At 44.4% G+C, this 27,834-nt stretch overlaps 1 protein-coding gene across 2 annotated transcripts in view; it reads left to right on the top strand.

Moving 5' to 3' along the window:
• The window catches only part of LOC101539110 (zinc finger protein 585A), a 47,059-nt gene that overhangs the window by 8,022 nt on the left and 11,203 nt on the right, over nucleotides 1–27,834 (top strand). The window contains exons 3-5 of one of the 2 annotated variants that reach the window (XM_055145114.1): nucleotides 2,919–3,045; nucleotides 3,480–3,572; nucleotides 6,340–14,668. In XM_055145114.1, coding sequence (XP_055001089.1) covers nucleotides 2,919–3,045; nucleotides 3,480–3,572; nucleotides 6,340–8,669 — 2,550 coding nt within the window. In that variant the 3' untranslated portion in view covers nucleotides 8,670–14,668. Of the gene's footprint in view, nucleotides 1–2,918; nucleotides 3,046–3,479; nucleotides 3,573–6,339; nucleotides 14,669–23,266; nucleotides 23,278–27,834 lie in introns of those variants that run through there. The other variant, XM_055145115.1, reaches the window with a different exon arrangement.

Genomic DNA, 27,834 nt, shown 5'->3' with positions numbered 1-27,834 from the left:
ATACTGGGAATCAATCTGGGTAGGTTGTGCAAGGCAAGTGCCCTATGCGCTATGTTTATATTTTAGATTCTTTTTGTTTGGTTGGTGTTTGGACTACATTACTGATGCTCTGGCTACTCCTGGCTCCACCCTCGGGAATTACTCCTGACTATGCTTGGAGGATCATATGGAATTCTAGGGATCAAACTTGGTGGGCCATATGCAAGGCAAAGGCCTTACCCACTGTATTGTCACTCTGGCCAGTTTTAGATTCTTGACATGTGAACTTAAATTACATTATTTAATGAGTTCATTCCCCTTTTTTGATGTAGTGCTATGAATTTCTTTCTTAGCATTGCTTCCTGTCCCATTCTTCAGATTTTTGTGTTCCCCTTTCTTTTGGTTCAGTATCTTTTCTAAAATTTTAGTTGAGAATTACAGAAATAGTTTTCAGTATGACCAGCTTGATTTGTAGGTTATAGAAGTGTGTTGTTTGATTTCCAGTTATTTTGTAACTTTCCAGATGACTTGTTTTTATTTTCTACAGTTGATTTTTCTGTTCTGCTATTGTTGTTTAGCTTCATCCCGTTATGGTCAGAGAATATTATTTCAATTATTTTTAATTTATTGATGTTTGTACAGCCTAGGATATGATCTTTCTGGGTGAGGGGTGGGTGTTTGTTTCCATTTTGGCTTTTTTGGGATATACCCTGTGTTACTCAATGTTTACAGAGCTCAGGGCCCTTTTCTAAGGGATCACTCAGGTTCAGGGGACCATACGGGATCAAATCCAGGTCGGCCATGTGAAAGGCAAGCCCCCTACCTGCTGTACTATCTCTAGCCCCTGTCTTGGTTATTTTTCTGAGTACTTGAAAAAAAAAGTGTGTCCTTCTATTATTTGCTGTGGTAGTCTATATAAGTCTATACATAGCAATTAGATGCTGTTTGTTCTTCTAGTTTAGTAACTACTTCCCAATGTGTGCTATACTGCTCGCTGGGAACACTGGAAAATGGTGGAGAGAGAATGATATACTGGGTACAATTTGGGGAGCCACTTTGTTCACTTGCTGAAAATAAATTTCCAGGGGTGATTATTTTTAAGTGATTTTTTTTTTCTGAAAAGGAGGAAGTAGAACAAATAAGTTATAAGTTTGAGGACTTTTTTTTTTTTTACTTTGGGGACTTCTTAAAAATATACTTTGAAAGAGTCAGGTTATTTTCTCCATCTGGACTTCACTGATGGTCTTGATTTTTGTTCCATGTGTTCCTCTCCTTCACATTGCCTGTGAATAAATTGCTCAATGTGGAGGCTTGATGAGATTCAGGCTGGGATTTTTCCCCCCATTGGCAAGAGAACCTAATGGGTGGTGAAATAAAATTAATTACTGTATCTTGTCAGAAAGTACCTAATACCTGGTTATCTCCCTTTTTTGCGATGCTGTGTTGAAATGTAGATGTAGTTGGTTAAGCTGACGTGATCATTATAAATAGCACTTCAACCTTTCACCTGAAACAGTTGAGCAACTATTACAGAGAATCATCTAAATAGCATATTTTATTAGGAGTTGCATAATGATGCTATTTTAATTCTATCCAAACTTAATGTATAGAATCATTCTGTGTGGAATTTTTATAATTTATTAGGTGATCTTGCAATAGAAATCTTAGAGGAAAAAAGCTTAATTACTTTAATTCTTTTTTTGGCTTTTTTTGGATCACACCCAGCGATGCTCAAAGATTTCTCCTGGTGGTGCTCAGAGAACCATATGGGATGCCAGGGATTAAACCTAGGTCGGCCATGTGCAAGGCACACGCCTTCCCTGCAGTACTATGGCTCCAGCCCTATTTACCTTAACTTAAAAATAGAAAAAAATCAGAGATTGAAAAGATAGCAGAGCAGGTAAGGCACTTACTTGACTTGCATGCATCTGACCTGGGTTCATTCTCCAGCATCACCAGGAGTGAACCCTGAGCACTACCAGGTGTGAATCAAAGACAGTTGAAAAAATAAAAAGTTTAAAAAAAAAAGGTAGAAAAACCCATCTTTACTCTGATCAAACTGTTTTTCTCTCAGAACTCTGAGTGATGGGGCCTGGAGCAATAGCACAGCGGGTAGGGTGTTTGCCTTGCACATGGCCGACTCGGGTTCGATTCCCAGCATCCCATATGGTCACCTGAGCACCACCAGGAGTGATTCCTGAGTGTAAAACTAGGAGGAACCCTTGAGCATTGCCCATTGTGACCCAAAAAGAAAAAAAAAGAAAAGCCCTGAGTGGGTATCACATGTATGATGTCCTGGGTTAATCCCTGACACCAGAAACAAAATCAAAACCCATTTTACCCATAATCTTCTCATTGATGTTATGCAGACTTAAAATAATACAGAGGTATTTGCTATTCTCCAAACTTGTTTATTTTCATATCATCATGCCTTTCTTTCCTTTTTTCTTTTTTTAGGGGTGGGGAATTGCCTCCACCACCCCTAATTCTATATTACATTTTTTTCCAACTTAAATGCCTCAACTAAAATAAGTTCACCTTCCATATATAATATATAGTTACCTTGTGCTCCTAAGTGTGTTCACTTGTGTTCCTAAGTTTGTTTCCAAGAAAAGGATCTTTTTAAGACCTCTGAATCTGTGTCTTCTCTCTTTTTGTGGGAGTGGAGGGTTGTCATCCCAGCTGTGTTTGGGAACCTGGAGGTCACTCACAGTGAAAATCAGCCCAGTGGTGCAAGTCCGAGTTGGAGCTACCAGAACCACATTTGGTGGTGTTAGGACAGGAGGCATTTGAGTATCGACCCGGGTCTCACACATGCAAGGCTTGTACTGCAGCCCTTTGCGCTGTTGCTTTTATTTTAGTTCATTTTGGGGGATGGGGGATCACATCCAGCTGGGCTCAGCAAATTATTCACATTGAACAGGAATGTGCCCTTACAGGAATCAGTATCCTTCAGGGATGTGACTGTAGATTTCAGCAGAGAGGAGTGGCAGCATCTAGACCTTGCTCAGAAAAACTTGTACCGGGATGTGATGCTGGAGACCTACAGCCACCTGCTCTCAGTAGGTAAGTGCAGTCACCTGCTTAGCTGAGAGGACGCCCTGCTGAGAGCGTCTCTTTCTAGTTCCCAAGTGTGCTGAGTATCTCAAATATGGTAGCTTTGTCCTTCATTTTTTTTAGGTACTTTTTTTCCTTTGGGACACTGAATATTACCATTCCCAGAGATACAGTTAGTCCTTGCTAATACACTCAAGTTCTTGGAAATTACGACTTTCAGCAAAAGAGGACAGCAGGGCAGCAGGATTCTCAGTGCTGTTTTGTTCAGCAGTGGCCAGAATGCTTTTGCTCATTGATGCTATAACAGGACTGTTACTCAAGGACCCTCTGTGGTCGTTTACTCCCTTGGAAAACAAAGCCCTGCTGAGTAACAAGACTTTACTGATTGAGCTCTGAAACAGAATTTGCTCAACCTGGTCTTGTTTATTCTTCCTCATGGACAGGGTATCAAGTTCCCAAGCCAGAGGTTTTCTTGTTGGAGCAAGGAAAAGAGCCCTGGACAGCGCAGGGTGAGAGCCCAGGTCAGGGCTGCCCAGGTAAGTGTGATCCATATGGGAGGAGGACTGGAGTGGTAGTACAGTGGTTAGAGCATTTGTCTTGCACACAATTGACCCGGGTTTGATTTCCAGCACCTGCTATGGTCCCCCAAACCTGCTGAGACAGACTCCTGAGTGCAAAGGCAGAACTAAACCCTGAGCACTGCCAGGTGTGACCCCCCAAAAAACCAAACAAAAAAGATGGAAGATGGGAATAATTTTCAGCTATTATGGCAAAGAAGGACATCTGTGAAATGCTACTAAGATGACACTTCTGGACGATTCTAATTTTTTTTTTTTGCTTTTTGGGTCACACCTGGTGATGCACAGGGGTTACTCCTGGCTTTGCACTCAGGAACCACCCCTGGCGGTGCTCAGGGAACCATATGGGATGCTGGGAATTGAACCTGGGTCGGCCGTGTCCAAGGCAAACGCCCTACCTGCTGTGCTATCACTCCAGCCTCAGGACGATTCTAAATTTTTGTATTGCTGAAAGACCTTTGACATTGCCTTCTCAGTAACTGCACATGTTCTGCATAATTGTTTCTGTTGATTCTGTCTTCTTTCTTGACTTTTAGACTGTATTATGTGCATTATGCTTCATTGAATATTTCTTTTATCCTTGATTAGGCTTTTTCTCTAGCATTTTCTTCCTCTTTGTCCAGTTTTTTAAAAATGTATTTAGCATTTATAAATTCCTTTTCAAAATTAGTCACACTCTTCCATAACTTCCATCCCCTTTCTATTTTTTTGTGGAGGTTTATTTTTTTGAGCCACACCTGGCTGTGCTCAGGGCTGACTCCTGGCTCTACATTCAGTGATCACTCCTGGCTGGCTCCAGGGACCATATAAGGTTCCAGGGATCAAACCTGAGTTGGACATGTTGTGCAAAGCAAGCTATTTAACTGCTGTACTGTCGCTCTGGCCCCTCTCCCATTTCTAATTTTTTTCCTTTTGTTTCTTTATCGTGTGTGTGGGGGGGAGGGGGCATACCCGGCAGTGCTTAGGGCTTACTTCTGGTTGTGCTCAGAGATAATTTCTGAAGGCTCTTGGTGGTGGAGAGATCAAACCTGGATTGGCTGTGTGCAGTGCAAACCCCCTACTCGTTGTACTCTTGCTCTGGCCCCTCTTCTGTTTCTTTTTCACCTTGAGTTGTATCAGAATTTTATCTTTAAGCACACTCTCCAGTTTTGTCCGTAGGCACCAACCTGATATCTCTAATTTCCCTCCAGGCCTTTCCTCCAAATGATGGCTTATGGCTCAATGTCACTTACACTTTAGATAAACAGTTTTATAATATTTCCTTCTGATGTTGCTTGAGAGACTTTACAACAACTGCAGTCTCTGACTAGTTGACTGATTTTTGTAATTGCTTTTCTAACATAGTGTTTGAGTTCAATCATGATCCTTATTCAGGACCACTGTAATCATAAGTCTGGATAATTTTAATTTTTAAATTTACTCCCTTTCTTTTCCCCACACCAATTTATATAGCCTCCATGTTTTATAAAACTCTGTTTTATAACAGGGTTTTTTGTGTAGTGCCAGAGATTGAGCCCTACACATGCAAAACAAGTGCTATAGCGCTGAGCTAAATCTTTCACCCAGATACATTTTAAATTTAAATAGAATTTACAAATAATACTATATTAGCTTTAAGTATATGTTATAATAATTTTGTGATAGTATTTACTGTAAAATGATCAAAGTTAAGTCTGGTTAACATCCCATCACCACACATAGTTCCAAAAGAAACATGTTTAATTAATTTTAGTTATTTTGTGGGGGTCCACACTCAGTGGCTCTCAGGCTTTGTGCTCAGGCATCACTCCAGGCAGTCCTCAGTGGATCATAAGGGTGCCAAGGATCAAACCCAGGTCAGTCATGTGCAAGGCAAGCACCCTACCCACTATGCTATCACTTTGGCTCCAAAAAAACATTTTTTAAGTTCATGTATTTTCTTTTAAAATGTTATGACTTGGAGGGGTGAGAGATATATTAGCAGCAGAGTATTTAATTTGCATACATTAGGCCCAGGTTTTTAATTTGTGACATGGGTGAGCTGCCCTGTGGAAGGACTTAGCAACATTAGTATCATTAGTATCATTTATGTATGTGTTACTGTGTTAAATTATTTTTTTGCCTTATTCTACTTTTGTAGACTGTTAGCTGGCTTATCATCAAATGATTTGCCTTCACCCTTTTCTCTGTGTTCTACCTGGATGAGCCATAAGATTTTTCTTTTCTAACTCAGCTACTAACTGCTCTTTCGTCACTCCCACACTGCTTTTTGGTGTCACACTAAGTAGTTCAGGGCTTATTCCTGGCTCTGCACTCAGGAATCACCCCTGACCATATGAGATGCCAAGGACCAAACCCGGGTCAGCTGCCTTCAAGGCAAGCACTTTACCCACTGTATTACCACTTTGACCCCACTGCTCTTTTTTTTGTTTTCTTTCTTTTTGTTTTTAGTTTTGGGGGCCACATCTGGCACATTACCCTTGCCTATGTACTCAGTAATGTCTCTTGGTGGTACTTGGGGACCATATGGAATGCTGGGGATCGAACCTGAGTGCCCTGCCAATTGTTCTTTCTCTCTCTCTGGCCCCTAGCTAACTACTCTTTGAGCTAAAATCTTATTTTCCTTTGAAAAGGGGAGACTGGGTTTCACATCTCATGGCAGAGAATTTCTAAAATAGCTGTTTTCTACATGGAGTGATGTAGCAAAGTGATGCTAATGGTGATGTTTTGTTGTATTTCATTCTAGAAGTATGGCAGATCAGTGACCAGATAAGAAGTTACCAACAAAGAGAAAACATATCTTTAAGAAATGTTGCTTTCTTCAAGAAAATGTTGACTACCAAGAGGGATTATGATAAGGACCTTAGAAAAATAATTCATCTGAGTCCAGACTTTTCTTACTCAAAAAAACCCCACCATTGTGATTCATTTGCTAATGCTTTGAAGCATAATTTAGACTTGTACAGACATAATAGGAATGTTGCATCAAAGAATATGAATAAGATTACTGAATACAGTAAAATTCTTTCTCCCAATGACCGTGAGCATACTTCAACAGGAGAGAATTTATGGGACTTTAGTCAATGTGGAAAATTCTATAGCTGTGAACAAGCACCCTCTCAACATCACAAAATTAATACTAGGAGGAAAGCTTTTGAATGTGTAGACTTTGGAAAGATCTTTGCCCAGAAGTCACAAATCAAAGTACATCTGAAAGTTCATACAGGAGAAAGACTATATGTCTGTATTGACTGTGGGAAGGCTTTTGTGCAGAAGTCAGAGTTTGTTACACATCAAAGAACCCACACTAGAGAGAAACCTTACAAGTGCAGTGAATGTGGAAAAGCCTTTTTCCAAGTATCTTCTCTCTTCAGGCATCAGAGAATTCATACTGGAGAAAAACTGTATGAATGTAGTGAATGTGGAAAAGGTTTCTCTTATAACTCAGATCTCAGTATACATCAGAAAATTCATACTGGAGAAAGACACCATGAATGCAGTGATTGTGGCAAAGCATTCACACAAAAGTCCACACTCAAGATGCATCAGAAAATTCATACAGGTGAAAGATCCTATATTTGTATTGAATGTGGTCAGGCCTTCATCCAGAAAACACACTTGATTGCACACCGAAGAATTCACACAGGAGAAAGACCATATGCATGTAATAACTGCGGGAAATCCTTCATCTCCAAGTCTCAACTCCAGGTCCATCAACGAATTCACACAAGAACAAAACCTTTTATAAGTACTGAATTTGGGAAGACCTTCAATAATAACTCCAACCTCATTACTCAGAAAAAAACTCAAATGAGAGAGAAATCTTCCATATGTACTGAATGTGGTAAGGCCTTTACCTATAGGTCAGAGTTGGTTATACATCAAAGAATTCACACTGGGGAAAAACCATATGGGTGTAGCGATTGTGGAAAAGCCTTTACTCAGAAGTCAGCACTCACTGTGCATCAGAGGATCCATACAGGAGAAAAATCATATGTATGTGTGAAATGTGGGCTAGCCTTCATCCAGAAGGCACACTTGATTGCACATCAGATCATTCATACAGGAGAAAAACCTTATAAATGTGGACATTGTGGGAAATCTTTTACTTCCAAGTCACAACTCCATGTTCATAAACGAATTCACACAGGAGAGAAACCTTACATGTGTACCAAATGTGGGAAGGCGTTCACTAACCGGTCAAATCTTATTACACATCAGAAAACTCACACAGGAGAAAAATCTTACATATGTGCTAAATGTGGAAAGGCCTTCACTCAAAGGTCAGACTTGATTACACATCAAAGAATTCATACCGGAGAGAAACCTTATGAATGTAATACCTGTGGGAAAGCCTTCACACAAAAGTCACACCTCAACATACACCAGAAAATTCACACCGGAGAAAGACAGTATGAATGCCATGAATGTGGAAAAGCCTTCAACCAGAAATCAATACTCATTGTGCATCAGAAAATTCATACAGGAGAGAAACCCTATGTGTGCGCTGAGTGTGGACGGGCCTTTATCCGGAAGTCAAACTTCATTACTCATCAGAGGATTCATACCGGAGAGAAACCTTATGAATGTGGTGATTGTGGGAAATCCTTCACCTCGAAATCTCAGCTGTTGGTGCACCAACCAATTCACACAGGAGAAAAACCTTATGTGTGTGCTGTGTGTGGTAAAGCCTTTAGTGGTAGGTCAAACCTCAGTAAGCACCAGAAAACACATACTGGAGAGAAACCCTACATCTGTTCTGAATGTGGAAAGAGCTTCAGGCAGAAGTCAGAGTTAATCATACATCATAGAATTCACACCGGCGAGAAACCTTATGAATGCAGCGATTGTGGCAAATCTTTCACTAAGAAATCACAACTTCAAGTACATCAAAGAATTCACACAGGAGAGAAGCCGTATGTGTGTTGTGAGTGCGGGAAGGCCTTCACTGATAGGTCAAATTTGAATAAACACCAGACAACGCACACTGGAGACAAACCCTACAAATGTGTAGTGTGTGGGAAAGGCTTTGTTCAGAAATCAGTGCTGAATGTTCATCAGAGTATTCACACTTGAGAGAGATGAGAAAGCACGAACAGGAGTCATAGTACATTTTCTAATCCATGAAGAAAAATAATGGCATATTGTCATATAAGAAATCCCCAACAGATTGTCACATATTAGAGATGAGGACCTCTAAGAAGGTCCTGATTGATAGGGGCCCTCACATATTGTCACCAGTCTGATTTAAGCTATGGGGCATATTTACTGAGAAAGAACATTGAAATTTTGATGTATTAGAAGCCTCTTAGTGGGAAAGAGTGATGTAACAATGAATCTTGCAGAGATGAGATTTTGTTCAATGGTCTTGTCAGTGATAATCCCTGTTTTCTGTGGAATAGCTATTGTGCCAACAAATTGAGTGGTAGTATTATATATACCTTAGAAACAGATCCTCAATTCTGTCAGATGTTTGTTGCAGAACACATTGTTTTAATAGAGTTTGGAATATTTTTTTTAATTCTTGTATTGAATCTATGATCTGTCATGTCTGTCTGCATTACCCTGTTATTTCTATGAAGAGAGAAACCACAATTTTGAAAGTGTATTGTAGACATACAAACTTAAGTGTACGTGGACACCCAATTACTCTCTAGCATCAAGACTTGTAACACCCCTATTAGGCACCAGTAGAATCAAACTCTCATGAGTCCTTTGCATATTGCTCCTTTAGATCAGTGACTGCACCAGTCATTGCTATAGAACTGTCCCTTAGTACCAAATATCCTATCAGCTGACTTCCATTATCTCTCAGTGGTACTTATTGGTCCTCTTTTAGAACCCTGAAGAGTCTTATAACCTAAGTCTTCAAAAAAACTAAGGTAAAATATTTCAGGTCTCCTGGTTAGCTCTTCATCCCAGTCTGTCTTTTGCTAACATAGTTTAGTTCATTTGCCCTAATAACCTGACCTTCACAGTAACACCAGCTACCTATTTATTTAAAAAAATATTTGCCATCCAGTGATGCTCGTGGGTTATTTCGGCTCTGTACTTAGGAACTAATCCTGGCAGTGCTCTGGGGACCATATGGGATGCTGGGGAGTGAACCTGGCACAGCTGTGTGCAAGGCAAACACCTACTATACTATTGCTCTGGCCCCAACAAAATCTTTTAAACAAAACCCAAATTTCAGTCTATATCCATTATCTGCTATGTACATCTTCATGATTTTACATTGATCCCACAAGGATCTTCACTCCCATGATGCAACACATAAACACATAAACTCAGGCCCTCAGGGACTTCATATTCACAGTGGCCGCTTCAAAGAGAAGTTTCTCACATCTGTAGATAATTTCTGTTTTCCAATGGCACTTCTTAGCAGAGGCTTTTCTTTCCTAGTTTAAAGCCACACACACACCTATATTCTCCCAGCACTTCAACGTAGTGCCCTGTACAAACTATCTTTGGATTCAGCAGTAGCATATTTGCCCTTTATATTCACTGCTGTGAGCCTAGACTCGTCTGACCTAGACATTCCATAAAAAATGAGTCTGCATTCCATAGAGACACATTGTGGAGAGTTGGTTCTTCTTATTCCACAAAATTGAGGCTAATTTTTTAAATATTCTTTCGTTTTTGAGCCACACCCAGTGATGCTCAGGGGTTACTTGTGACTCTGCACTCGGAAATTACTCCTAGTGTTACTCAGGAAACCATATAGGATGCTGGGAATCTAACCTGGGTTAGCTGTGTGCAGGGCAAGCATCCTACCCACTGTACTATTGTTCTGGCACCAGTAGTTTAAATATTTTGCTGCTCTGTTTAAAGAAGGCAAAACTGAGATAGAACACCATGTAGAATCTTGGTGTTTTAGCATTCCTGGGGTGATCCCAGAATACTCAGCTCCAAAGTGACTGCATAAGGGGGCCAGAGATAGTACAGTGGGCAGGGTCCTTGCCTTGTACAGGGCTGACCCAGGTTCGATTCCCAGCACCCCATATGGGCTCCCAACCCTTGTCAGGAGTGATCCATGAGTACAGAGCCAGGTGTGGCCCCAAAACAACAAAAGTGACTCCAAAATATCCTGATCACTCTGCCCAATATTCAGCCCTGCTCCCCCCAGTTAGGAGCCCACCTCAGTACCTAACTTCTAAACCTTACAGTACTTTGATATATTTCCAAGTTAAGAGTATGGAGGGATGGATGGGGCTAGAGCGATAGCACAGTGGATAGGGCGTTTGCCTTGCACTGGCCAACCCAGGTTCGATTCCCAGCATCCCATATGGTTCCCTGAGCACCGCCAGGAGTAATTTCTGAGTGTAGAGCCAGGAATAACCCCTGTGCATCACCAGGTGTGACCCAAAAATCAAAAAAGAAAAGAGTACGGAGGGATGGAAAGTAGACCACTTGGACTTGTCTACAGGTTGGATATCTCAGAAAGTGACGTGTCTGACCCTAATGAACAGCAACATCTTCAGATATGGGCAGGAGGGTCTGACTTCTCAGCCTTCAGGCCGCAAATGTAACAAGAATGACTCTTCCATGTTGGTTCACTGAGAATTCAGGGTGAGGATATAATTGTGCAGAGATGCTCTTTTAACTGCAAGGTGGGGGAGGCAAACGGGGGCATTGCTGGTGGAGGGGGCAGGACTGCAGATACCCCTTTAACTCGACTCCAATTGAGGAGTATTTACCCACTTTTCTTCACCTCGGATCAATATCTGATCTATCATTTGCTCATTTATTTCCAATCATCACAGTAACTCCTTCCCAGCCCTAAGTCCTTCCCCATCTTACAGTCTCTGATGACTTGTCCTCCTTTACTCCTTCCTGCATCATATCTGGGCCCTAATGCAACAGCTTCTGACCCACCATTGTCCTTCCATTTTAGGACATTGCACACACATCAGGAGAGCGTCTAAATATCCTCTCATTACGCCCCTTTTTGGTGTGGCGGAAGAGGGGCACACCGGCGATGCTCCTGGCACTGCATTCACTCACTGCTATGGGTCTCTGGAACACACATGGTGCTTACGATCAAACCCTGTTGAGCACATGCAAGGCAAATGCCCTACCTGCTGTACTCCAACATGATGTCTGCATACTCTTCATTACCTCCCCCTTTCACCTTACTGTAGTACTGTTTATCATCTGTCTTTAACTCTAGGAAATAGTGTTGTGATCCATTAACTCTCCCACAGTTTCTTCCAGCCTAATGTCTGTTTTCATTACTCTCATAAGATCTGGTAACCGGGGCTGGAACAATAGCACAGTGGATAGGGCGTTTGCCTTGCACACAGCCGACCCAGGTTCTATTCCCAGCATCCCATTTGGTCCTCTGAGCACCGCCAGGGGTGATTCTTGAGTGCAGAGCCAGGAGTAACCCCTGTGCATCGCCATGTGTGACCCAAAAAGAAAAAAAAAACATTTGGTAACCTTCATACTCCCCTTATTTCACTTTCATTAAAGTGGTGAGAATTCAGTACAATTTTTAGATTAATAAATAAATTGACAACTTCCTTTTTTTTCTAGTCCACCCATTCATCTTACATCCTGATGCCTTCGTGATGCCCCTGGCAAGATCGGCCATGGGGCCTCCATTATTGTCCATCATGACAGACAACAAGTATCTCCAACCTAGCAGTGTCTGTGACCATCCCCAACAGAGCCCCTGGTGATGTCCCCAGTACTCTGTCTAAATGTTGGTGTGCTTTTAATCTACCAGAAGGACAGTGACTGACAATGTACCATAAACTGCACATTACCTATCTACATCTGGGAGTTCACTTCTCACCTCCCTGTAGGGCCTCCCCCACCTCACTCCCCAACTAAGAACCAGTAATTACCCAATCACAGTATCTGACCCCTGCATTAAATTCTGATTGTATGGTGGGGGAGGAGCTTTCCTTGCACGTGACCAGCCTACACCACCTATGGTCCCTCAAACACCTCCAGGAGTGACTCCTGAGCACAGAGCAGGAATAAGCTCTGAGCACCGCCGAGTATGGCCAAAAGCCCAAGAAAATATCCTGATAGTATCTGCTGGTTCTCTCATGACTCCCACTAACAAAACCTCCTCTGATTTCTGCAATGCCTACGTCACTTCACAACACACATTGGTTGATACATGCTTTTTTGAATACAATATTTGGTTTGGGGGTTACACCTGACAGTTCTAAGGGCTACTCCCATTTGCTTAGGGTGACTCCTGGTTGTGCTCAGGGGCGAGATGATGCAATGGAGCAACTCAGGTCTCCCACACATGCAAAGCATGTGCAGTATCCTTTTGAGCTATCTCAGACCCAATGCAAGCTTTTGAGCAAACTCGGCATGACTGTGCTTGAACAACACAAAAGGAAGTATTGTAAATTATTTCTATTATATGTTTATTATAACTGTGCTCATGGCTTTTGTTTTTGGTTTGTTTTAGGTTTTGGGTCATACCAAGCAGTACTCAAATATCCTCCCCTCTTTATTATCTCTCCAGCCCCACTGATATATTTTTAAAAGAGTTAATGGACAGAGAGATGGTATGGCAGGTAAGGTTTGTGTGTTCAGTTCCCAGCTCTTTAATTGGGTCCCCCAGGGCACACTAGGGGTCTGAACAATAGTTCTGTGTTATGTATGAGCAGAAATAAAACCTGAGCAACACTGGGTGTGACCTCCAAACAAAACGAAATCAGAGTTAATGTTGTATAATTTACATACAGCAATATTGACCCTTTTTAATGTATGGTACTGTTTTCACAAATGTATACAATCACGTAATTGGCATCAGAATCAAGACAAATCCCATCTTTTTATTTACTCCCTTCCCCAATTTCCACCACCTTGCAATTGCTGATCTGATCTGTGTCCTGTGTGTAGTTTTGCTATTTCCACAATAAATTTGTACGTATATATGTATTGCCTTTTCTGTATGACTTCTTTCATTTCATGCTATATAGTTAATGATAATCTGGTATGAAATACAAATAAAACTATGAAAAGAGGGGGCCAGAGAAATAGTATAGTGGGGACGGTGCTTGCCTTGCACATGGCTGACCCAGATTCGGTCTTGATACCCTGAGCTATGCCAGTAGTCATTGCTAAATGCAGAGCCAGGAGTAAGCCCTGATCATCACTGGGGGTGGCTGCTGCTCCAAGGAAAAGATGAAAAGCTGCCTAATGTCATTAATAATCTGGAAAATGTAAAATAAAGACATAATGTGGGGGCTAGAAAAATGCCTGTACTAGGAATTAAAGTGTTTTCCTTGCCTCACATCAACTCTGGTTCAAATATCTGGCACCACATATCGTGCCCTGAGCACTCTTGAGCAAAGAGCCAGAAACAGCCCCTGAGAAAATATATGCTCCCAAACCATCCTTCCCCTGAAGAACCATAATGAGATACCACCACACATTTTAGTGACAAAAAAAAAACCCACCAAACATTGTTTAAGCTTAGTACCAAAAGTGGGCAAGGTTATTGAAATTCATGCATTGCTTGTAGAAATGTGTAGTGGTTTGCCTACTCTGAACTGGAGACAAGTTCTTTTATTTTTTCTTTTTGGGGTCACACCCAGCGATGCTCGGGGGTTGCTCCTGACTCTGCACTCAGGAATCACTCCTGGAGGTACTTGGGGGACCATATAGGATGCCAGGGATTGAACCTGGGTCAGACACATGCAAGGCAAATGCCCTTCTTGCTGTACGATTGCCTCGGCCCTGGAGATAAGTTCTAATACTCTGTCACCCATAATTCAATCTTAAGTATTTGAAATGAAATGAAATGAAAAATACGCTGAATGTTCATAGACAACATCCAAAATTGTCAAAATATTGGTAGCAACTCAAATGCCTATCAATGTGTGAATAAGCTATACATGAGATATTACTCAGCTATAAGTGGGTTATGGAACAAGAAAACATGGTTTACCCAAACTACAACATGGATGTCTTAATATGAATTTATCATTTGATTAGTCAAATAATATTTGTAAAGAGTAATTTTTTTTGCTTTTTGGGTCACACCCGGCAATACACAGGGGTTACTCCTGGTTCTACACTCAGGAATTACTCCTGGTGGTGCTCAGGGGACCATATGAGATGCTGGGATTGGAACCCGGGTTGGCCGCGTGCAAGGGAAACACCCTACCTGCTGTGCTATCGCTCCAGCCCCTATAAAGAGTAATTTTAAACTAGATTACCGGGGCTGGAGAGATAGCACAGCGGGTAGGGCGTTTGCCTTGCACTCGGCCGACCCGGGTTCGAATCCCAGCATCCCATATGGTCCCCTGAGCATGGCCAGGGGTGATTCCTGAGTGCAGAGCCAGGAGTGACCCCTGTGCATCGCCGGGTGTGACCCAAAAAAGCAAAAAAAAAAAAAACTAGATTACCTATCTACAAATTTCAAATAGCTCAGTGGATAGCACATTTGCCTTGCACGTGGACAACCTGGGTCATCCTTCGCTCCTCTCAGAGAGCCCAGCAAGCTACCCAGAGTATTCCACCTGCACAGCAGAGCCTGGAAAGCTACCTATGGCATATTCAATATGCCAGAAACAGTAACAAGTCTCACAATGGAGACATTATTAGTGCCCACTCGAGCAAATCAATGAACAACAGGATGGCAGTGCTACATATTTATTGTAATTTGATAGTGCACAACTTTATATACTGTAGTAATATTCTGTATTTACAAGAGTACATTGTATCATTGCATATTCTTATAATAAAATGGTACTACTTAATATATATCAGGTCTAGTAACTTATATTTTGTATACTCTATATAGCCTTTTAGTTATTTGCATTTATGCTTGTTTTTTATTTTGTGTGTATAGTGAAAAAGGAGACAGTTCTGGTGAGCTTAGCTGCAGCTGTGGTTGGCCAAAATTTTTTACTTTAAAAAATATATATGGGCCACACCCAGCAGTGCTCAGAGATTACTCCTGGTTTTGCCTCAGGAATCACTCCTGGAAGGTCTTGAAGGACCATATGTGGTGCCAGGGATTAAACCCAGGTGGGTTGCATTCAAGACAAGCTTCCTACCCACTGTACTATTGCTCCTTTTCACAAGCCCATTTGTGGTAATAAGAAAACTGCTCTAATTTGGAATCCCAGGGACTTAGAGCTATGATAGGGATCTCTCCTTCCAGTCTTTCAAGAAGGCAGTGGCGGCCCAGTGACATAAAACAGGTCTTGCCCCCATGGGACTCTGGATGTCATGCCCGTGAGCTGCCTCTGGTGACTATTTAAGCTCATTAACGGCCACAATCCAGAGACACACAAGAGAATCTCAGAGCTGAGCAGTTCACTGCAGAGATTTCTCTAGACCCTAATTATCTAAAATTTTAGATTTCTTGGGGCCACGCGACATCCCATGTTATTGATAGCAGGCAATACAAATAAATTATCTAGCATCTGGCTGTTTGGCAGGTTTGAGTGGAAATTCAAAATAATGGTGGTAGGAAGGTGTTACGGTGGTGGGACTGATGTAGAAACATTGAATGTAATCCATTATTGTAAACAACTTTATGAAAGTTTTTTAAATTTTTGAAAAATTAGAAAAGATAAAAACTCTAAAAAAGTAGTATAGTGCTTAAAGCTCTCACTTTGCATGCTGCTGACTGGGGCTAATCTAGGCGCTGCATGTAGTCCTCTGAGCAACACACGCAGTAACGCCTGAGTGTAGAGCCAGTAGTAGTACCTCCTGATCACTGAAGGCTGTGTTCACCCCACCCTACCCCGCAAAATTAGTAAGAGAGCCCTGATGTATACAGGTCAATCTATGTTCAATGGATGGCCACTTTGCACAATTTGGGAATGTTTGTTCCCTACTCACAGCTTTTCATCTCGTTCTCCAACACCCAAACGCAACAGATAACCCATTCCTGCCAGCGCAGTCCTCTTCAGTTGCGCCTTCTGACGTCCCTGTCCTCTCATTTAAAAGTTCAGCTATCGGGGGGCTGGAGCGATAGCACAGCGGGTAGGGCGTTTGCCTTGCACGCGGCCGACCCGGGTTCGAATCCCAGCATCCCATATGGTCCCCTGAGCACCGCCAGGGGTGATTCCTGAGTGCATGAGCCAGGAGTGACCCCTGTGCATCGCCGGATGTGACCCAAAAAGAAAAAAAAAAAAAAAGTTCAGCTATCAGCAGAGCCACAGGATGCAAGGCGACATTCTGCGCTCCAGGTGAAATGGGTCAGATCATCAGGAATGCCCATTTCCCCTGTCTTCCTCTTCCCTTTCCAGGCCTCCAGGCCGCCTTCCCCATCCCACAATCCCACAACCACCAACCAGCACTCCCCAAGCCAGGCGTCCTGCTCCCAATCAAGACCCGGACCAGAATGAGCTGCCAGCCAGGGCTTCTAAACGGTTTCTAGGGTTGCTAAGCGACGGATAACGCCAGATCTCTGGGGGCCAGGCCGCCCTCTGGCGGTGAACCTGCCAAAGTGCAGTGGTTGGGGTCCGTGTCTTCCAGTACGTATGTCCCTTAGGTTCTCTAGGAAGGAGGAAGGGAATACTAGTGGAATGGGAAATGGGAATGGAAGGAAATTTGAGGCTCCTGAGAGCCCAGGAGGGTCTGACAGGAGGAGATGATGATTAACCGAAGTTTCTCTGTGGGATCCTTTTCTCACAGATGGGACTGCCTCTGTGCTTCTTGGCCGGGTTGCTCCTGCAGGTTCTTCTGTGCTTGGAGCCAGAGGCCCCGTGGGAGAAACTATCAATCAGTGCGGGTAAAGAGATGGGTTTGCGTGCTGGGGCTCAGTCTTGCTGTGTTTCTGAACAAAAAACGTTCACCACTTTGGGGGTCTATGGCCAAAGATAAGTCAAATGGGGTGGGGGTGGGGAGTGGGGAGGATTTTATTAGCGCCAGAAAGACAGGACAGGATTAAAGACATTTGCCCTGAATGTGCCTGATGCCTGATGGATCTCTGGCACTGATGGGCCCCCAGTCACTGCTGGGTGTGGCCCAAAGGGCCCCCGCATCACACACAAAAAGGAAGTATTTGAAAAGATAGTTTGAAGGGCTGGAATACCTCCCAGGTTGATCCCCGGCACTGGCATAGTTCCCTGAGGGCCTCCCCGCCAAAACTAACAAAAACAAACAAAAAGAGTCTGTCATGAACTTAAGGGTTAAGCACAAGATGTCCATCCTCCAGGTTTGAACACTGAGGTTTAGAAAGACTAATCAGTGACCACTGTCCCACAACCTAGGTGAAGCAGGTCCCAAGACACTCACCTGATCTCAGAGCTATTCTTGAGGGGTCTCTGAGGTCTGGTCTCTGGTAGCTTCTAGAATGTTCTCTCCTGCCCTGTTCCCAGAAGTGATTGTTTCCATATCTCCTTGGTTACCTCCCTGCTGCACTGGAGACCTTGGAACTCGCCTTCTGTGACCTGGAACCCCAAGACATCTGCTGCTTGTCCCAGAGCCCATAGGCCTAGACTCTGAAAAAGTCAGACCTGAGAGACAATTGTCTTATCTGTGTGGCTGTAGGTGTATTTAGGCTCTGCCTCAGGAGACTCTGGAAACCCTGCAGGAACTAGATAGACCTCAGTGACTGTCAGCTGGGTATGTCCTCCTAGAGACATTTCTGGTCTTCTGCGTCCATTTCTAGGAACTCAACTTCTTTGGTAGAAAACATCTCAATGACCACCCTGCAGAGTCTGCTTAAGCACCTGGAGGGGCTGACGAAGCTGGAGCACATGGTCTGGAGTTCCTATCGAGTACCCTGGACACCAGGAGAATACTGCAGCTGGACAATATTCTCCCTAAGCAGCCGGACCCTATGAGTCAGGATTGAGAACATACCACTGAGCTTAGGGTAGAAGGACTTAGAGTTAACTAGCCATATCCTTTTCTCTCCTGATTCTCTCTGCGCGTTCCCCTGGAGATCTCTCCGGCCCTCGGAGAGACAACAGTGGAAAGCGCTCCTAATTAGGTGGATTCTGTGAGGGTCCCGATCTGAAATAAGACTAGTGAGGTTAGTAAACAGGGGGCCCAAGACGACACATGCCGATCAAGGGCAACTTTATTAACAGCCATGCTGGTTTTATACTTTTCTTAGCAGGGGGTTGGTACATAAGTTGTCAATCATCAGGGAAGTGTCTTCTCAGACCAAATAAGGAAAGGTTCGGGGTGTATTAGGTGGGCTTACAACATTCTTCAAGAGTAGATTGAGAAATAGTAGGGAGAGGAAGGCAAGGGTTTATCTGGCAGGAGCATTCTACTTTAGGGCTTTATGGCATCTCTTAGTTAACTGCCCTGGGCTACTTTTACCTCTTGAGTTTGGCTATTTCCTTTGTCACAAGGGCACCTTTGCCTCAGGTCATGCAAAGCTGGTAATGGAATTTTCCGGTTTGTCCAGGGTAAAGGTTTCGGGGTCCTCTTTTGTTCAGGGTCCTGAGCAGTCCCCAACATCTCTCTGTCTACTAGTCCTGATATGTAAAATTAATATATATTTACTATTTGTTTTCTTGTAATATTTCTTCAAACTACCTATAATGTTATAGTGCAACATCTAATAGCATGGTTCTCCCTCTTGGAAAACCTGATAAGCTACCGAGAGTCTATTTCCCACTTGGGAGAGCCTGGCAAGCTCCCCGTGGCATATTCATATCCAAAATATAGTAATATACCTCTCGGAGAGCTCGGCAAGCTACCGAGAGTATCCCGCCCACACGGCAGAGCCTGGCAAACTACCTGTGGCATGTTGATATGCCAAAAACAGTAATGATAGGTCTCATTCCCCTGACCCTGAAAGAGCCTCCAGTCGTTGGGAAAGACGAGTAAGGAGAGGCTACTAAAAATCTCAGGGCTGAAGGTAATAGAAATGTTACTGGTGCCCGCTCAAGTAAATCGACGAACAATAAGATGACAATGACAGTGACAGTGACCTAAAATCTTAAGATATCCTTCTTTGGGCTGGAGATAAAGTACATTGGATAGGGCACTTGCCTCATATGTGGCCTGCCCATATTCAATCCATGGGACCCCATATCCGGCCCCTAAGCCCCACCAGGAGTGATCCTTGAGCACAAATCAACCCAGGTTCAATCCCTGGCACCTCATGTGGTATCCTGGGCCCTGCCAGGAATGATTCTTGAGCATGGAGCAAGGAGGAAATCCTGAGCACTGCTGGTTGTGCCCACCCCCAACCCTAAATACAGGATATACTTCTTGGGATCAGAGAGATAGTGCGTAGCTGGTAAAACATTTGCTCTACATGCAACCAACTCACATTTTCATGAGAAGCCAGGTTCAATCCTCAGCACCACATATGGTCCCCCTAAGCTCCTCTAGGTACCTGAACACAGGGACAGGAATAAGGCATGAGCACCTCTGGGTGAGCAACCTCCCCTTCCCCACCCTTCGCCCCGTAAAGATATCCTTCCTTCCTTCCCTCCCTCCCTCCCTCCTTCCTTCCTTCCTTCCTTCCTTCCTTCCTTCCTTCCTTCCTTCCTTCCTTCCTTCCTTCTTTCCTTCCTTCCTTCCTTCCTTCCTTCCTTCCTTCCTTCCTTCCTTCCTTCCTTCCTTCCTTCCTTCTGTGCGGATCTGGCCCAGGACAGACCACAGGAATCTATTTAGCTTTCTTAAGACTCTTTTTACAGGAGCCCGCATTCTAGAATAACTTGTCTATCTGTCCCGGAGCAAGGAATTTGGATACAGGCACCCTGGGTCGGAAGAAGGGTGGTGGTCAGACTAGATAACCAGACCCATATCACACGACTCATATCACAAGACCCAGGACTGCCCCCAGAACCGGGACATTCCTGAATATTGGCGCGAATACTGATCTCTAAAACCATAGGCTAAGGAGTGATGTCCTTTTAAATGGATTGGTTAAGAAAGTTTGCAATATTACAAATCTATTGGCTATGAAATGCGCGGGCTCTGCTGTAACGGCCAGGGAAGGCCTATATAAGAACTCCTTTGGAGAAGCTCGGGGTCTTTTGCCCAACCTGCTGGACCTGTGTGTCCGTGTAGGCGGCTGGACCCTGGCTAGCCAGTCTTACAATAAACCCTGCTTGCTGTTTGCAGTCTCTGGAGTCTCTTTGTCGGTAAGGGAGATCTCAATCCGCGCCCTAACACTTCCTTCCTTCCTTTTCTGATGATGAGAGAGGGAGGGAGGGAGGGAAGAAGGGAAGAAGGGAAGGAGGGGGGGTGGAGGGAAGCTATTCTCCTCACTCTGCTCATGATGCGTCCCTCCTCTCTTACCAGTGCCAAATCAACTGCCATCCTAGTTTCAGAGGCAAAGAAAGTCGCAGGCTTCAACATTTTAAATAGCAAGCTAAGTATTGGTTACACGCTCTCTCCCATCCCCTCCACAAAGTCAAGGCCCTTCCTGAGTCTTACTCCTGGCTTTGTGCTGAGAGATCACTCCTAGCAGGGCCATGGTACTGATGTCGGTGGGCCCCACGGGTGACTTACGTGAAGCGAGGAGGAGAAAGATGGTCACTTTCTCCCCAGCCGCCTCTACCACCCGGGACCCAGAGTTACTGGGTTCTTGTCTCGCTCACGGAAAAGAATTTCAGGAGTAGACAAGCAGTGAAGTAAATAGATTTTATTTAGAGGTTTCTGAGAGAAGGAGGAAGGGATAAGTGGGAGAGAATATAGTAAGAATAACACGCTCAAGAGAGAACGCGGGCTTCTCCAAGGGTGGAGAGAGCTCTACACACATCCTAGCACTGGACACGAAAGCATGAAAGTACACATCTCAAGGGGGGAGATGCGGGCGACACATGTGCTCGGGTGACACATGTACTCGGCCACGAGGGCGCAAGCAGCACATGGGCAGAGGCAGCATATGCCCGGGCTTCCTTTGTTCAAGGTGTCTTTTATGGGGTTTCTTCAACCTGCCCCCACGTGGGGCTTCTTTCCAGGTAAAAGTTCGTTGCTAAGGAGGTGACCAGGGAGGTTGGGAGTGGTGATGGCCTTCTTTGGGGAACCTCCTGGGGAGGGGCCCATTATCCTCAGGGTCCGCTGATGGTTTCCTCCTGGTCTTTTGTTTTCTTGAATCTGCAAGTCTTAAGAGTCTCCTTCCCAGAGACTCTGTTAAATCTCAATTTTCATTGCCAAGGGCCTTTCCCTATCTACCTGCCTACATCAGTACCATATGGGATATCGGGGATCAAATCATCAAATCCGGGTCCTACGTGAACAAAGTAAGAACTTTACCAACTATGCTCTTAAACTCTTAAACTCCTGGACTTCCTGCAAGGAAACGGCTGTGTCCTATTTGCACGCAAAAAGCGGTAGACTGTTTGGTTTTTTTTTTTGTTGTTTTCTCTTTGGGTCACACCCAGCGATGCTCAGGAGTTACTCCTGCCTCTGCACTCAGAAATTACCCCTGGAGGTGCTGGGGGACCATACGGGATGCTGGAACTCGAATCCTGGTTGGCCGCATGCAAGGCAAACGCCCTCCCCGCTGTGCTATCACTCCAGCCCCACGCAGAAAACGGTAGAAATGTGCGTGGCCATCTTTTTTTACAGCCATCCTAGCTGGAGACAAAGCGCAGCTTTTTTTTTTTCTTTTACAGTTTATTATACATTTTATTTTCATAAAGAAGTTCACAGTACAAAGAGCGGCTTTGAAGTCAGGGCATTGCCACACGTTGGCCACTGAAGGTGTGAGCTTCTGAGATGCCAAAAATCGCGGCGACCATGTCTAGCGAAATAGAAACACTTACTTCTCCCTGTCCCATAATAGTCTAATGATCGGGTCTCACAAAGCCATTCGGTCGTACGGCACAGATTCCACCATGGCTGCCCCCAGTCAGAGGTTGCTCTTCGGGCGCGGCCATCATGTTTCCGGTGAGAGGTTGGAAAGCCCAGAATCCTCTGCTCTGGAAGGTTGCCAGGCAGAGGCAGCCAGCCTCAAAGTCCCGACTGAGTCTGCGCGGCGGCCTCTGGGGCTGGAAAATACTTGTATGGTGGTGAGGCGGCGTGGTACGACTATTTCGGCCCATGGGTGCAGATTCGGGATAAATGGGAAAGGTCAGTGTGAGAAACATGATAAAAACTTTAGGCGTTGTGGAGTATTGGAGCCCGTACGACTACGGTGGCCCGACCGGGTCAGTTTTAGGTGCCCGTAAGCGTCAGCGCCAAGGCAACTGAAGGGTTAAGTGCTCGAGTTTCTGCGCCGTGCGAGGGTATTAGTGGTGGCGGACCAAGGTTAGTGGGGAGGCAGTTACGGTGTCTGTGACGAAGACAGACTGAGACTGTGTGGGGATCAATAAATGAGGGGTCTTGACTGCTTCGGGGGTCGGGGGGCGGGGGCAGGGTGGGGGAAGTCGGTTTAGTGGGCTTTTGGATGACACGGATTGGAACAGTTTATGGGTCCCGTGATTGGTTCTTGAATGGAGGTTCAAAGCTCTGTGGGCAGGGGTTTGAGTATCTGCAACTGGTGACTGTGAGGACTTTGAGGTTCAGTGATGAGGGCTGGGGGCGGGGGTTCGGTGGGTATCATTGTTTCTGGAAAAACGCTTGAGGTTCTCAGTGCTTGATAACTTCTGTTGTCCGCGGAGAAGTGTGTGTGTGTGTAAGGGGAGGGACAATAGTGTCCCGTCACGTCCCCGCCCCCTGGTCCCCCTAACTTGGCTCAGGTCCTTGCTAGGGAGCCCTGCACTGAGTCCTGAGCTCCATCGAAGTAAAATTGTGTTTACAGGGAAATAATTGCAGGAGAGCACCTCAAGAGGTGGTCCAGTGGGGGGAGGCGCTTGCCTCGCCCCCATGTGTTCTCCCTAGACCAGCCAGGAGGGATCTTAAAAAGGGAGCCAGGAGAGTGCTGAGCATCCCCGGGTTTGGCCCCAAATCAAACCAAAGCAAAAAGAATATCAGGACAAGACAGTGAAGCAAAAATGGTTCAGGGGGCCAGAGAGAGAATCCAGCGGGTAGGGCACTTTCCTTGTACCCCCAGGACTCTGGAGTAAGCCCTGAGCACTATCGGTGTGGCCCCCAAACCGAAAATAACAACAATAGTATAATAATAGTTCAGGAAATCTGAGAAAGTAGAGAGGAAAAAGACTCAGGGGAGAAGGCAGACTTCCAGTTAGGAGCGCGCCCCACATCGTTTAGGGAGGGGTTGGCAGTGGGTTTGTTCCACTTGGCCCTACTTGGAGCTCTCCTTTTAGGCTGGGTGGGTGCTGGCAGTAGCAACTCCTTTCCAGAAACTCCTTTTGGTGACTTAAAAATTCATTTATCAGTGATGGTGGGGAATGGCTTCGGGTTGTGGATCAAGGGATTGGAAGAGCATCAGTAGGACTCAGTGACTTGGGACTGGCAGTAACTGAGGAGAGGAAGGTCAGGGATTGATCCCTTAATTGAAATATCACTGGCAGGGCTGGAGAGATAGCACAGCGGGTAGGGCGTTTGCCTTGCACGCGGCCGACCCGGGTTCAATTCCCAGCATACCATATGGTCCCCCGAGCACCGCCAGGAATAATTCCTGAGTGCAAAGCCAGGAGTAACCCCTGAGCATTGCTGGGTGTGACCCCCCCCAAAAAAAAAATATATATATATATCACTGGCTACGAATGTGGTCTTGTGATTAGGGAATCTATATAATTCAGACTAGATAAGCTTTACTTTTTTGGATACACCCAGCAGTGTTTACTCCAGTCTCTGTTCAGGGATCTCTCCTGGGGATGCGAGGAGAGGCAGGGGTTGGTGGGGGGACCCTATGTGATGCCAGGGATCAAACTGAGTCCAGCTTCATCTAAGGGGAGAGCCTTAACTCCTGTTCTCTCTCTCTAGATCCATAATGATCCCCCTCCCACCCGCCCGCCCCAGACATTTCAAATTGAAGATGAAACAATGGAGAATAGCCAAAGCTTTTAAAACAAGATTTTATAGTTTTGGGAGATAAAGGCCAAACCCAAGAGGAAGAGTAAGGCATTGTGGGTGACAAAGAGCAACCCCTGATCTGTCTATTTTACATTTGTTTGTTTGTTTGTTTGTTTGTTTGTTTTTTGTAACGACTTCTCTCTGTGTTCAGGGGACCATATGTGGTGCTGGGGATTGAATCTGGGTCAGCTGCATGCAAGGCAAATATCTTGCCCACTTTACTATCTCTCTGACCCCTTATGTTTATTTAATTACTTTATTTATCTTGTTTGTTTTGGGGGCCATATGTGATGATTGGGGGCTAATCCTAGCTTTTCCCAGTGTCAATTCTGGTGGTGCCAGGGATCAAACCTGGGACTCCATGGAAAGCTGGGGAGAGGGTCCTATCTGATTGTTAATTTATGACTGAGTGTATCCAGGTGATGATCTCTGCAAAGCAACATTTGGCTTTTGAGCCATAGTACCACTAGATTGTTTAAGCAAAAAATACATATTTTACATAACTTTTAAGAAAATCTATTTTAATCTCTCTTGTAGCAGAGAGAGTAATCTAAACACTATTAAGACAAACTTTGTGGGCCAGAGTGGTAGTACCAGCAGGTTGTGTTTGTCTTGCACGTGGCCAACCCAGATTTGATCCCCAGCACCTCATATGATGCCCCAAGCCAGCAGGAGTGATTTTGTGATCCCTGAAATACAGAACCTGGAGTAAGCCCTGAACCACCACCAGCTGTAGCCCAAAATCCAAAAGCAAAACAAGACTAATTCATATTATTATCATATGTTACGATCATGATGTTCCCTAACAAAAGACATATAGGAAAGAACTTTTATTTTATCTTATTTTTAAGATAGGAAAGTTGATTGAAAAGAAGAGAAAGAAACTCCCCAGCTGGGAAGAAACTTAGTAGAGTACTGAATTCAGGAAGGATTCTTTTTTTTTTTTTTTCAATTCAGGAATGATTCTTTGGGGTGCTGAAAATGTTCTGCATCCTGATTGTGTGGTTATATGGGTGAGTGCACTTGTCAAGTGAATGAAAGTAAACAGTTAAATTAATAAAGCCATACAATAAATAAATTCCCTGTAAATTATATCTCATTAAAGAAAAAACTATCTTTTTTTTGTTTTGCTTTTGAGCTACCTGACAGTGCTCAGGGAACCATGTAGTGCCAGGGTGAAACTGAGGCCCCCGCCTGCAATGCATATGCTCAGCCCTTTGAGTTATCACTTTGTTCCTCTCACCAAAATTTTGTTCTTGTTGTTTCTTTGTTTTCTTTAGCCCTGGCTATATTCTGGGCTTACCTCTAGCTCTGTGTTCAGGGATCACTCCTAGTGGGATTCGGGGGATCATGTGGGGTGCTGGGGATTGAACCCGGGTTGGCTGTGTGCAAGTTAAGTGCCCTACCCACTGTACTATCTCTCCAGCTGTGAAAAGAATTTGTGTGGGTGGGAGGCTGTAGTGTGCTTTGCTAATCATGTGTCCACATTAAGTTAGGCATCGAAATGGTGACCCCTGGAAGTGGGGGACCACCAGGCTGCCTTCAGAAGTGTGAACCACCCCGGTCAGGAATAAAAACAGATTTTACAGCTTGGGGCTGGGGTTGTTACAGGGGTTCAGGCCTGTGTCTTGTATGCAGCTGATCTGGGTTTGGTCCCTAGCCCTTCATCATTCCCTGAGCATCATCAGGCACAGCCCTGGAGGTCCCTGAGCATTGCCGGAGTCGCCTGGGTAAACCCCAGCATCACAGGGCTTGGGCAGCACCACATCCTCGGGCCCTTGAATTCAGCTGCTAACTTGGTTTTCAGAGAATTGCCAGGAGGGGCCCCCAAACCTCCAGAGCACCACTTGGGAGGTACCCCCTCCCTTTACCGCACCCAAGAAAAGACTCCATAACTGTACCTTAATATTCGCACCAGATCCATGTATCTTGCTTGCTTGTCTGTTCTTTGCTTGCTTATTTCCATTCTAGAAAAGCCCATGTTCATTCCTGAAAACATATTTCCCCTCTATCCCTCCTCTCATGTTTTTCTAAGAAAGTTCTGTTCAATAGAAACTACCTTGCTTAAGGCCGAAGTGACAGTACTGTGGATGGGATCCTTTCCTTGTATGCAGCAAAGCCAGGTTTGATCTCCAGCACTCCCTATGGTCCCCTGAGCACGAGCAGAATCAGGAGTAAGCCCTAAGTACCACCTGGTATGTTCCCAAAACCAAACCAAACCAAAACCAAAAATGACCTTGCTTCACTCAAAATAAACAAAAAAATAAATAAAGATGATATCTTGGGAGCCAGAGAGATAATATAATGGGTAAGATGCTTATCTTGCATGCAGCCAACCAGGGTTTGATCCCCGAAACTACATATAGCTCCCCAGGTAATCCCAAAAGTGATCCCTGCTGCAGTGATTCAAAGAATGGGTTTTAGTATAAGATATACAAGTTCCAAGATAGCCGGATTCCTCATTATTCTGTTATTTTTCTCCATCCTCTCTCCCTCAATTTCTGTCTTCACAGGTCTCAATTCTTTTTTCCATACTTGAAAAACAACATCCAAAAATGATCGAGTACCAGGTAAGTGTGCCATTCATAGCCTACTTTTGTTTCTACATTAGTTTTATGGGGGGTTGTTGTTTGGGGGGGATCACACCCAGCAGTGCTCAAGGATCAGGCAGTGCCAGGGATCAAACCTAGGGCTCCAGATGCAAAGCATGTACTTCATCCCTTTGAGTTATTCCCCCAGCCCCAATTCTCACTGTGGAAACTGTTCTAGAAAATATTATATGCAGGACCAGTGATGTAGCTCAACAGTAAAGTACTTAACCTCCCATATATGATGTTTGATTCCTTGCACCAACAAAAAAAAAATAAAAGGAAGGGGGGAGGAAGAGAAAAAAAAGGCGGGGAGAGGGAGAGAGGAAAGGAAGGAAGGAAGGAAGGAAGGAAGGAAGGAAGGAAGGAAGGAAGGAAGGAAGGAAGGAAGGAAGGAAGGAAGGCAGGAAGGCAGGCATTTCAAGCATGTGTTTTTTGTCATTTGCTGATTGGGTTCTTAGGAGAACAGGCTTGGATATTTGCACAGAGGAAGTTTTTCTTTGGGAGCTTCTTGGAATACTAGTAAAGCAGAGACGGAATTGGAATTGGGTGGAAGAAATTATTGAGCAGAGGTATTAGCTGATCTTATAAAATGACCTGGAGTTGAGCTGGTATTTTTGATATTGTTTGCTTGTTTGTCTGTCTGTCTTGGCTACATCTGGCAGTGCTCAGGACTTAATCCTGGCAGGACTCGGGGACCATATGTCATGCTGGACTTGAACCCCAGCCAGGCATGTGCAAGATAAGCATCCTGGCCTGTTGTACTCAGTTTGGATGTGTGACCCAGGTTTTATTCCCAGCACTGAATATCCCCTGAGTAC

This window comes from Sorex araneus, chromosome 8 (genome assembly GCF_027595985.1).
Source record: "Sorex araneus isolate mSorAra2 chromosome 8, mSorAra2.pri, whole genome shotgun sequence".
NCBI lineage: Eukaryota > Metazoa > Chordata > Mammalia > Eulipotyphla > Soricidae > Sorex > Sorex araneus.
Note: the sequence above shows the minus strand (reverse complement) of the source record. Positions and strands in the feature narration are given on the sequence as shown.